This window comes from Poecile atricapillus, chromosome 6 (genome assembly GCF_030490865.1).
Source record: "Poecile atricapillus isolate bPoeAtr1 chromosome 6, bPoeAtr1.hap1, whole genome shotgun sequence".
Taxonomy (NCBI): Eukaryota; Metazoa; Chordata; class Aves; order Passeriformes; family Paridae; genus Poecile; species Poecile atricapillus.
The window spans coordinates 25,971,979-25,984,746 of record NC_081254.1 but is presented as its reverse complement, the minus strand read 5'-3'; the positions used below and the strand labels follow the sequence as shown (position 1 = coordinate 25,984,746).

At 41.5% G+C, this 12,768-nt stretch overlaps 1 protein-coding gene across 5 annotated transcripts in view; it reads right to left on the bottom strand.

Moving 5' to 3' along the window:
- CNNM2 (cyclin and CBS domain divalent metal cation transport mediator 2) overlaps positions 1–12,768 on the bottom strand; it is a 118,700-nt gene that overhangs the window by 52,901 nt on the left and 53,031 nt on the right. The window contains exon 2 of one of the 5 annotated variants that reach the window (XM_058841097.1): positions 10,498–11,680. The exons of the other annotated variants lie outside the window; for them this stretch is intronic. Coding sequence (XP_058697080.1) covers positions 11,646–11,680 — 35 coding nt within the window. The 3' untranslated portion in view covers positions 10,498–11,645. Of the gene's footprint in view, positions 1–10,497; positions 11,681–12,768 lie in introns of those variants that run through there. 5 annotated transcript variants of the gene reach the window in all.

The following is a 12,768-nucleotide window of genomic DNA, read 5'->3' as shown; positions in this document are numbered from 1 at the left end:
TTCACCAGCTGCTTCTTAATTTTATTACCTCTGAGCTGCACAGATTTATGTGGTAAGTATTTAATTACAGCCTACCACAACTACTGAAATCCTTTTCTTTTTGATGGGTAAAACTTTGCCCTTAGATGCACATACAGAATTCCTGCAACTTTCCAAAGAGAATAATTCTGGCCAAGGCCTTTAAGTGTTGAGTTTGAGACCCTGAAGAGAAAGTTAAATTCAGAAAGTACTAGAGGGACCCTTACAGATATCCCTACTTTGTTTAATATCAGTGCATTACAGGCACTTAAATACTCCTGCTAACAGTATTTTTACCCATACCTACATGAAAAGCAGAAGTTTCTTGAATGGTGTCTGTCTAGGCTGTGTACAACATTATTATGAAGAGAAAATAAGATTATCATCTACTGAAACTACAAAAGAAAATTACTATTAAAATAAGAAGAGTCTGTGGTTAGGATGAACAGAATGCCTACAAATTGCAATCAGAATATCAGTTTCAATCACTAGAAAAGAATTCTATCAGCATTGTGTCTGCAACATCAGGACTGGCTAAACTTGTGATCCTGTACTCAGAGTAAAATGAGGGGGAATGCTCATTCTACCTTCACTGCTCTAAGATTACTCTTGATCAGGAATAACCCCGCTCAGTTTCAAAAAAATTCTAAAGACATGGTATAAAGTTAGATTTACATCCACGGATCTCCTTGGTAGTGGCATCACAGCCTATCACTTATTTAAAGAAGCTTTAGCAACACTGGTCAGGGGCCAAATAACAACTGCACTTAATGAAGCAATACCACACTTATATCATAAAATACAAAAATCTATTCCAATCAAATTCTCAAAAGGCATTGTAATTGAATGCTTCACAGCAGCTGGCTACCCTGCATAGTTCTGCCTCATCACCTTCAAGTTTGCCCAAATTTCATTCCAGTTCTTAAAGAGTAATTAGACACGATGGCTATTTACCTAGGCAGGATCCTGAGCCTCAGCTAAAAATGTGAGTTTGTCCCCAACTAGGGGCTTATGAGTAGGTAGTAAAAGAGGAGGAAGTGAGAGTATTTCTCAGCTCCTCCTTGGTAGGAGTGATAGGAGCTTATCCTCTTCTTTCAGTTTGTTATCCACTGCTTGTGAGCAGCTTGCTCTTTTGCAACACAGCTATATTCACTGTTGGTCAACAGCTGCTTTTCTATCAAAATCATAATGCCTGAACCAAATGCTCACCAGGGAATACTAAATGAGTCTTGTCTTCCTAAGCATTTAATCACAAATGCCACAAATGAATAAGCAGCCAAGCATAGCTCTAATGAGGTTGCATTTGTCTGGGCGGTTTAACAGGGTATGCAGCTCACTCTATCAGTAAAAACAATTTTCTACTCCCCATTTTCCAAGGTGATAACATTGGTGTAAACACTAATTTATTTACAGCTTTTATCTTACCTTTTCACACAGTAGCAGGACTGGATGAGTTGTTATGTGGAATTTGCTATAGACAAATTGTTTTACAGCCCCTTTTATAAGCACCATCTTGCTGTGATCTTGCTCCCATAACTGATTGCCATGCCATTCCAGACCTGACTGCTGTAAGGGTGAAAGAACCTTCCTCATGCTTCCAGCAGAAATACATCCATAGCCGCTTTAGACCAACTCATTCTTGCTCTAATATTGTTCTTTATTTGGCTCTTCTCTTCTCCCAGGTCTAGCCCTCTTATTCATTAGAGAGAACAAATATATTGATTTTTGTCCTTTGTTTAGCTAGGCTAAACAAGGCAAGCTTTAAATTCCCTTATTTCTCCATCCCCTCATTCACACTGCTAATCCAAAGGAGGCAGGCAGGATCACCAGCTACAGCTGTCTGAGAGTCATAAATGGTTAAGAGATTCTAGGACTGATGGAGCTAGAAGCACTCTGGATTCACCTTAGATACGAAAGTCATTTCTCAGAAACCATCAGATACAAAACCTGTTATTTCAGCTTATATCAAAAAACCTGGGTGTCTTTAATGGAAAGTGCATTCTCGAGGCCCTGAGTGGGTAGAAGATGGCCTCATGTAAATTAACAACTGAATGCAAAGCTGCAGAAAGCTGTTTCTTTACTAAACTCTGAGGAAGATACCAAGCTTGCAGACCAGTTTATTTAAAGGGTTCACTTTCCCCATGTGCTTGTCAATGCCTATGCACTGACTGCAGTCTCAGCATGGGCCCCTCTACTCCCACTGGCACTGGGATTTGCTGAATAGCAGCACCACCCCAGATTTAAGCCTAAACTCCCCTCAAAAACTGGGCCATTTCCAAGATTTCTCTAAGTACCTACTGCGTTGCAAGACCAATTCCCTCTCACCAGAGCCCATGCCTACCTTTCTAGTAACTCCAGAGTCCAACTCTCTCAGCTCCTGTACATCACTGACTCAGATCTCACATTTATTTGTTTCTGACTCTACGTTTTCCCTCAAGGTATTTAACCCTACAGTTTAACACTCACCATCACAAAGTCCTTCTGCACTCTGTCAGATTGTGGTTTTTATTGCACCTGATTGGATTAAAATTCTCAGCTCAAACAAACAGGAAACTGCACTAACACCTCTTCTTCATTAAGAAAACAAATCATTTCATCTTTACCTCTGATGCTTTAACTAGTCACAGAGCCATAAGCAATCTCTTATCCTGCTGCTGCTCGCTACTAATAATTTGTTGCTTGTCAGATCCAGCTTCCCTTCACAAAAGCTCTGTGAAGATGGCTTAGCACATGCTGTCCATCAGTGGCTCTAAACAGTGCAGCCCTTAGTTCCTTATCTGCCAGGGGTTTTACAGTGTTCAGAATAACACCCCACAGTATCTTCCCCACCCCATTTGGTTACCAGAGAGCAACAAATCTGTTACTCCTGTATACCCTGTCCTTGCTGCCTCTTCCACCTCCCTCAGCACATCATAGCCACTTTCACAACTGCCTCTGAGGTAATTCTTACACTGCAGTTTTCCCTTTGAGAAAGTGATCTAAGGAAAAGGAGCTAAGGATGAAGAAATGTCACTTCCAGGAACCTGGACCAGGGAACAGCAAATGTGCATGAACCACTACCACCTGCTCACCAACCCAGCTCTTTCCAGATGTCTAAGGGTGATGTGACCCAGTACAGAAGACCCACTGTGACATACAGTGACGGCCTGATTGCCTCCCACAGGGCTGCATCATTGCTGAAGCTGTGAGAGTTTGCTTCTCTCTTTCACCCCTCATCCTTTAGCTGTGACAGCAAAGATTTATGCTTTAAAATTCAGAAGTGAAGGATTGTGCACTGAGTGACAGGCATCAATAGAGTCTATGTCATTTAATGAGACAGAAGTGCTCTGCATTTCAGCTTTCCTGGCAAGAGGAGTGTCAATGACCCTGTTGCTGCTCCTGTACCTGCGGCTGTGGGGGGGGCATGGGGAATGAACAACACTCAAATATTAGACGGGGATAATTTTTTTAATCCAGTTCTACTCCCTGACTCAGTTTAGAGCATAGAGACAGTGATATTGGTATAAACAAGCTGACAGAAATACAGACTACTGGGGCAGGTGTCTTGTCTCGCTCTTGCCATCAAGAGGTGTCTTGACAACAGATGGTACTAGGATCTGTTGAGTCCAGGCTTGAGATTTGAATCATGCAATAGACTGAAAACAGCATTTTTATTTAACAAAAGAGTCTAGACAGAGGGAGCTCACTGGGGCTACAACTGTGTTCTCTCCAGTTCATTCTCACTGCTGTTATTTGCATGTTGACTACACTGGTCAGCCCCAAGCCCTGACCTCCTGTGCCAAAAGGTGACAGCACCATTACAGGATATACCCTTGTATTGATATCCAAAATAAATCCTGTTGTAACTTGCAACACACCTTCCCACCGCCCATAAAAAGAAACCCAAACCAAGCCATTGCATCTTTGGAATGTAAAGCACCAAGAATTTTAAGGGGAGGCTGAGGAACATAATGAACACATTTCAGCAATGCAGCACTTTCTAAAGTAATTTTGACTAACCTTGTATCATGCTTTTCCCTTCCAGAGCGCCTCAAAGATTCAAGCAGCTCATAAAGTCCAATAATGCATTTGGCATTGATCTTCTTACTCAAAACCACTCTTAAAGAATGCTTTCTGCTCCATTAAAGCTGCATTAAGACCTTCTTTTTAACAGTGGGGGCTCTACATCAGCTCTGAAAGAATTTTACGTCACTGAGGTTTCTTTTCTTATGCTTTTTTTAAAATGAAGAACTTGTCATTACTAACCTTGGCCTTTTTATTTCTTCGCAAGAACTCTTAATATTGGGAGGAGGAATAAATTAATGGCATGATGTCTGCTCCAAGTACCTGTGGGTGACTACATTCTAATTCCAGCTGCAATAGGTTTATGAAAATAGATGTTTGTATCTCCTGACTTTTCCTTTGATATTCTTTTAATTCCATCTAGAGAAAGACACTGGACAATAGTCTAGCAGTACTTCCCAACTGACAGGTGTCTTTATTCCATGAGTAGTTTGTCTCCTTGGAAGCAAAAAGGTACCTTGGAATACAAAAGCAGTGCTCTTCACTTCCTTCCATGCCCAGAGGGGAATGAGCTTCAAACAGGGATTATAAAACAGGCGATCAAAAAAACAATGCCAAGCAGATCACAGTCAGGCATGGACAGTCCACAATATCTATCTTTACATGCTGCCTTTTATGGATGTAATTTGTTGAGCTGTCTGAAAAACAAGTGTTTTAATAAAGCTTAACAACTTCAAATTCTGTCCCAGCAGGGCTGTCAAACCCTGCTTGTAGCCTGAGGATGTTATAATGACAAGTTCACACAACTTTGCAAGAATTTCCTAATTACAGGGTCCTGTTTTAAATCAACTTTAATCCGATTTTATTAGCAAATGTTTTCATTCGACTGATGGGATCCATCATTTTCACAGATCTGGGCAATGTTCAAGATTTATTGGGAAGCTTGGAAAATGAGATTTTTATGTGAAATGGAAAAAGCGTTTTCATCACTAAACTTCACCAGTTATCAGTTCTGCAGCATTTCCAAAACACCTGAACAGGAATATCAGTGAGAAATTAATCTGGTGCTACAAGGCAGGCTTTCAGCAGCAAGCAGTCTTTATCAGAAGGATTTTCTGTGTTGTCTTCAATCATGAAAGTTCTTTAAATTACCAGTCTTTGTTTCATTAAAATTAAGAGATAAACATGGGCTCATTGTTGTCCAACAGGTGTATTGACTTACTGTACAGATACATATTTGAAACAACATAAGCACTCACCAACAACCAATGCTTTCAGTAAAAAAATTCCAGTGTGGAATCAGCCAGAATGGGGAGGAAGTACACACATTGCAAAAAAATATTTGGAAGAATATTATAATTCCAAACCCCATTTTTTCCTGCTAACAGGCTATCTTTTCAGTAGTTAAATACACCACTGACCACAGGAATGGGCATTTATTTGAGAATTTTGTTACATCAGTCTTACATGTCAAAATCCCACCATGTACTTGCTCTCCCTGAGTTTAATGAGCGGATTACTAAAGGCGTGTTAGAGTGCCTAAGGAAGCTGTGTTCCCAGAGATGGAAGTCCCCTGCTCCTCAGCTGGGATGTAGTGACTGACCTCTACACATTCTTACCCCATGACAAAGCAGAGTGCTGTGGGTCTGACAGCACACAGGAAAAGGAGTAGGAAAAGGACATGAGCTTGCATGTCCTTTTGCATGGACATGTTGCTTTGGTCTCACCAGGAAAGAAAATTATTTAAGGGCACTTACACTTGTGCCTCTGGCACATTGGTTTTCATGGACAAAAGAATTTTGAATGAAGAGGCAGCAAGTAAAGAAAAGAAAGGAGCTTACGGGTTTGTTATGGGCAAGTCAAGAACAACAGATAAGAGAGCAAAGATACAGTCCTTACAGGCTCCTACCCAGCAGCAGCATCTGGTCAATGGCCAGTGAGGAGAAAGAAAGTTCTACTTATACATCTCCTGTGGAATAACAGCAGTAGTTTAGGCTTTGGTTCCAACACATTATTCTAATGCAAACACCCCCAAATTTGCAAGTGAAGACTCCAAAGGAGATTGAACAGATTCAAAGATTTCTGAGTATCAGTGTGGCTTTTTTGTTTGGGGTCTTTCAGGTATTGTATCCCAGCATGAAACATGGACATCTACAGCCAAAAAAGCTAGCAGCTCACTCTGCAAGATGTAAACATGCATTAACAGAGCACAAACATTCCTTCAAGGCGCACACACAGTAATCCCACGTTCTACAATCCAGCATTCCTCTAATCCACTGAGAACCAAAACACAGCAAGCAGGCACAACCCAGTCTGGAACCACAGTTTCTATGTGCATCTTCCCTGCAAAGAGAAACAACAGAAGAGATTGTCTGGAGAGTTCTCCTCAGAGATGTAGGACAAACTTGGAAAAGTAGTACCATTCTTCAGGATCATTTAAAATGCTTCAGGTCATGAAAAAAAACATACCAGTCCTTCAAATAAATGTTACAAGGCATCTTGTTCCTCTTTGGCTTCACAGTTTGAAGAGATCAAGAGTTTAGCAGATACTTTGTGAACTGTTACAGTTTGAGACTAATGATTCATACTGTTTTAAAGCTGGGATTTCAGAGCTGCATTCAAAGACTACAAAGCAGTGGGTCTGCCTTCAGCAGCTCAAGAGGCATCAGCCACTCTAATCAGGCAGAACTTCAGACAGGGAAAAAGAGGTATCTAACTTAGAATGTAAATTCCTATTAAGAGCCCCAGAAACTGAAACTTCATTCCCCTCAAAGTAAAGAAACACAGATTGTTCAAATAGAAAACTAGGTTCTCTGCCATAGATGCACGGTATTTGCTTCCAGCCTGGGTGGTGTTAAAAAAATCCAAACATCCTGGATCTTTAAAATTACTGGGAGACCTGTGGTTGTGCTTTCAGATTTAACAACAGAGACAGCCAGGCTGAGCAACCATCCCTCTCTGTCCCAGTGTCCTGAACCAGATGGTTCAGTGGTCACACAAAACACACCTATTTAAGGAACAAATTAAGCACATCTTACTTCTCCTGACTTTTTCTTGTGTTATGAAATGGTGTTAGGTGTTTGGGCTTTTTAAACTTAAAATTTGTATGAAACTAGAAAGAAAGCAAACTTGAATTTATATGTAAAAGATGACAGCATTTAAGCTTATTCTAATAATTCATTTTAGCTACATCAGATAAATAGCCTTTAAATGTTTAAATTCACCTGGACATTATTTACATTTTAAAATGGTTGCATCAAAGAGGAGATTTTGTCTGCAGGGAAGGAAGTGAACTTGTCTGAAGCATATGATAATCATGCTCTTGGAACTAGCAGATACCATCATCTCAATCCTACTTTTTTATTCATGGATGAACTTCTCTTACTTTTTCACCCTGCTTTTTCAATTCCCAACTTGATTTCATTTGGTCACTAAAATTCAGAAATCAAAATAGCCTCCTCTCTATTCCTTTATATACTTTCCTATGATGTCATGGTCACCAAAAGTTGCTTTACTACTTCAAACAAGTTCTGAGTGTTCAGCCAGTGACCTCTACCAGTTCAGCCAATGACTTTAAACGTCAGCAGGATACATGGACTACTTAATGAGTGTAGGTCTCATTAAGACAGCTACCACTATTTGAATAGGTTGGATCATAATCAAAAATCCTACTAAGCACAATATGAAAGATTTGAGTTTCAATTTTTTTTTAATAATAGATATTTATGCAGCCTGCTGTGAATGCAATACAAATATTCTTTAATGAAAAAGCACTTTATATAGAAAAATCCATCAGAACAATACTACAGGCAGCCAGCCAGCCACAGACTTGGCATATATCTTGGCAGAGGTCAGTGACCCCAACACTGCGTCGTGTTGATAAAGCTCCTTAGTTTGATCCCTCTTCTCTAGAAAATCTGCCAGGTTTTTGCATAATTCCCCCTTCTCACCCAAGTATGCTGCCCTCTTTCTCAGTCTCTTGGTTAATTTTACGTCAACTGGGAGAAACAATTGAGAAACCACAGTGGGCAACAGCTCCCTGCAATCACTGCTCCAAAGTGCCCAGCAATTAGCAGTTGGCAAAAAAATGAGTTCTGCCACCAAATCCTTTGATTAATATAATCTTCTAAGGTACAAGGGAAATAGTGAAGTTGTCCAGGGTCCTCATCTAAGGCTTGCAACAGACATCTCCTTGGAATTGAGAAATCCAAGTTCAAACACAACTTAGCTGTATGGAAAGGGTCACTTTTACACCTGACTATCATAATTTTGATATTTTAGGGCAGTGCCCTAAAACTCGCTTCACCAGCAGCTTCTCCACAACACTATCACTGCACAGAGCAAGGCATGAGTTAGTTTTATCACTGGAAAACTGATTCTTCTTTATCAGCCAGAAGAAAGCTACTTGCTCCTTATGACCTGGGGAGTTTAGGCTATGCAAAGGTAGAAGATGGCAGTAATTCTTGCAATGAATTACTTTTTAACTTCACAAAGAAATGTTTAACCCTTCAGGTAAACACATTTAGTGTATATGTAAGAACACATACAATATGGGCATACACACAGATACAACTGCTGGGCACACACGGTGACTGGTAAGATTCAGTATCCGTATGAATTGAGACAAGTTAAACGGCATAAAAAACCCCAAAATTCTAACATGCCCCATTCAGTTCTGCTGCAGAAGGGATATGAGGCACAGCTACACACCAATGTACAGACATCCACAGCCCACTTCAAGAAGGGTACAGAGGTAACGGGCAAAGGTGATGTGGAGAAGGTAACAGCGATTTACAACACCGATAACATTTGATACAGAATGAAAGATGAGAAGATGGCATTCAACACCCTCAGTGTCTCTCCAGCAGCAGTTTCAGAGAACAGGGCAGACATTGACTTACCTGATCTCTCAAAGAGGGCTGGGTTCTCCTCAGGGTGAAAAGGAAGGGCAGAAAAGGTTCTATTTTAGTCTTACCCACCTTGAAAGTGTGTTTATAATACCTCTTCTGTTACCCTCAGCTCTCAACACTGGAATGAAGAGTCTCAGTGGGGCCAAAAGGTGGCAGAGCATTCCAGGAATATGATTGCAACAGAGTAATATCCAATACTGAGGTATAGTACTAACCCTTGAGAGATTTTCAGGGCCTTTTTGTTGAAAAACGTACGTTTTTTTTCCTGCATCACAAGTGATGGTCCCTAAAAATCAGAGAATTTAATTTTTACACAACCCCAGAGAAGCTCTGACTCAGGGAAGAGTCCTTTCCCACTCCTGAAGGGCTGGGCAGCACATGGATCCCTGTTCCCAGCAGCCAGGCAGCTTTCAGGAAACCAAGCTCTGGCTACAAAGCCTGGAATGTGTAATTCTATGAGCTTTTTTTTTGAAATTAAGCGGGAAGTGGATATCAGTCATAGTAAAATTCCCAAACAGATGAGCCCTACAGCATTAAAGTGACTGCATGTATGAACCCATCCTTGAACCATACAAAAATGATGAGTGGATGGTCCAGCAACTGGAATGACGCCTAGGAGTCAGGGGATCCTAACTCTTTCCACTCTGCAGCTGACTCATCATCACTGGGGTTGCTCAGCATGGAGAATAGAAGGCTCTAGGGATACCTCATTGAGGCCTTCCAGTACTTAAAATGGGCTTATAAAAAAAGGAGGGAGAGGCTTTCTACACAAGCAGACAGTGATAGGATAAGGGGAATGGTTTAAAACTAAGAGGAGAGATTTAGTTTAGATGTTAGGAAGAAATTCTTTACTCAGAGGGTGTCAAGGCACTGGAAGAAGGCTGTGCAGAGAAGTTATGGATACCCTATCCCTGGAAGTGTTTAAGAGCAGGCTGAATGGGGCCAGAAGCAACCTAGTGTAGTGGAAGGTGACCCTGCCCATGGCAAGGGTTTTGGAGCAGAATGATCTTTAAAGTCCCTTCCAACCCAAATCATTCTTGCTTCCATGATCCCACATAAGTCTCCTCCAGCCCCATGTTCGTCTGTCTTCTCAGTGCACCAATACCAATTTATCTGAGCACAGACTTTCACTGAGCAGCATTCACAAGCTTGCAGGAGAAGTAACAAAAACAAGAAAACCCTCAAGGCTGCAGAGGTGCTTGAAAGCTTCCAGCCTATGCAAGGGATATTTGTACCCAGATAATGATGGACACGTAGTACTAACAGGCTGTCACGTCCACTGCACTATTGAGCATTGGGACTTTCTCCTGATGGACGTGGCACCAATCGGATCAGTCTATCCCAGGGTCATTAGTAATACAAGAAAGGGTAAACACAGGCAGTTTTTCTTTTGCCATTTAAATGTATTAATCTTCTAGATGCACTGATTTTGGGCAAGCCAGCAAGTTTCTCCCCCATAACAAATATACTCATTTCCTCTTTCTTTTTTCAAGGATTTTAAACATACAAGAGAAACCATGGGAACATATTCCGATTAACAAGGATTTTATTACAGGAAAGTAGGAGGGTAAAATCCAAGCACTGTTGCAGTCAATTAAATACTATTATTAGTGATGCTTACACACTAACTTCTTGAAAGGTTCAACTCTGCAAGGTACAGGGCAAAAAAGTGAATCACACAGCACAGAGCAGCTTCCAAAACTGTGTCCATGAAGACCTGGAAATGGGTTAGGTAAAGCTGTATCCCCATTAGAATCACCATTTATTTTAATCAGCTGAGCACTGTAATAAGATTAGAGGTGATTGGGCTGAATAGTGGGATTTAACCCATCCACTAATCCCCAGAATTTACTATTCACAGATCAAACCCATTACCCTTCAGAGAAGAATGGGTTTCATCCTCCTCCTGAAAGATGCAGCAGTCAGAAGCAGTATGAGATATTCAGTAAAGGAAAGTGATCTTTAACACTGTTAAATGAACACTGTTAATTCCTGCCTGCAGAGCCTGTGTCCAGCTGGGCTGTTCACTAGCAAACAGCCTCACCCTATCAGCAGACTGCCCACAAAAACATCAAGGTTTTGCCTCTGATGTGTCAAAACTAACCAGAACAGGTTGCTATTCCACAAAGGAACATTACAGAAGAGGACATGACCAACAACTCAGAGTCTCAATGGACATCAGTGGCAAGCAGTGTCTCCCAGGGCTCTGTATTGGTACCAGTGCTATTTAATATCTTCATAAATGGCAGAGATGAAGGGATCAAGTGCACCCTCAGCAAACTTGAAATTGACACCAAGCTGAGAGGTGTGGTTGACACACCTGAAGGACAGGATGCCATCCACAGGAACCTGGACAAGCTCAAGAACTGGGCCCATAGCAACCTCAGGAAGTTTAAAAATATCAACTATAAGGTGCTGCACCTGAGTCAGAGCAAACCCTGGCATTAGTCCAGGATGGGGGATGAACAGATGGGGAGCAGCCCTGCCCAAGAGGACTTGGGGGTGCTGGTGGGTGAGAGGCTGGACATGAGCCAGCTATGAGAACTCACAGCCCAGAAACCATGTCCATGCATCCAAAGCACCATGGAGGGGATTCTGTACCTCTACTCCACTCTGGTAAGACTCCACCTGCAGTGCTGCATCCAGCTCTGGGGTCCCAACACAGGAAGGACATGGACCATGTTGGAGCAGGTCTAGAGGAGGCCACTGAGATGATCAGAGTAATGAAGCACGTCTCCTAGGAGGAAAGGCTGAGAGAATCGGGATTATTCAGCCTGGAAGAGAGAAGGCTTCAGGGTGACCTAACTGCAGCCTTCCAGGACCTGAAGGGAGCCCAAAAGAAAGATGGAGAGGGAGTATTTACAAGGGCCTGGGGTAACAGGACAAGGGAAAATGGTTTCAAATTCAAAGACAGTAGGTTTAGATTAGATATTAGGAAAAAAGTCTTTACTGTGAGGGTGGCGACACTGGAACAGGTTGCCCAGAGAAACTGCAGATGCCCCATTCCTGGAAGTGTTCAAGGCTGGATGGAGCTCTGAGCAGCCTGGTCTAGTGAAAAGTATCCCTGTCTGTAACAGAGGGGTTGGAACTAGATGATCTTTAGGTCTCTTCCAACCCAGGGCATTCTATAATTCTATGAAAAGCTGTCAGGAACACATTTAAAGATTTCTTGAGAAAAAAAGGTCAAACAAACAAAGAAACCAACCAACCAGTCAGGACAACACTCACAAAAAATTGCTGCAGCCACCAAAGAATGAAATGAAGAAGTATCACTTAGAGCAGCAAGTATACAGAATAATTCTATGTTATAGCATTGCAGTGGGCAGATAAGATAAACCCCAAAATGTGAAAAACATTAGGACAGCATTAATATAGGGATGTAGAAATATTTTACAAACATAAACATTCTGAGATGGGGAAGAAGAGTAAATGATTACATGATCAGTGAACCAGCAAAAAGTTATGAGTCAAAATAGCTACCAAGAACACCCTGCAGGCTCTTCCTCCAGCCATTATCAAAAATCCCTACCTTACTTCACTAAGCTCCATATGCCAACATGTATCACTCCTCTGCCACCACCCCCTTCCTGAACAGCAAAGATTTAGCATCTTCTTGGATGCAACCCAAGCCCATAATTCCTGTAGGCAACTGCCTGCTCTCCATTGCCTCTCAAATGAACCACCAGTTATCAAACTATGGACCCATTTCCACATTCTATTTTGTGTAGTGAATTTTCTTCAAACCTGCAATTATATATTCAGAGCATTTTCAAAATATCAGAGAGGATCAGACTACCTGGAGCAGAAGAATCATGCAGGATCCATCAAAATAGCTGTT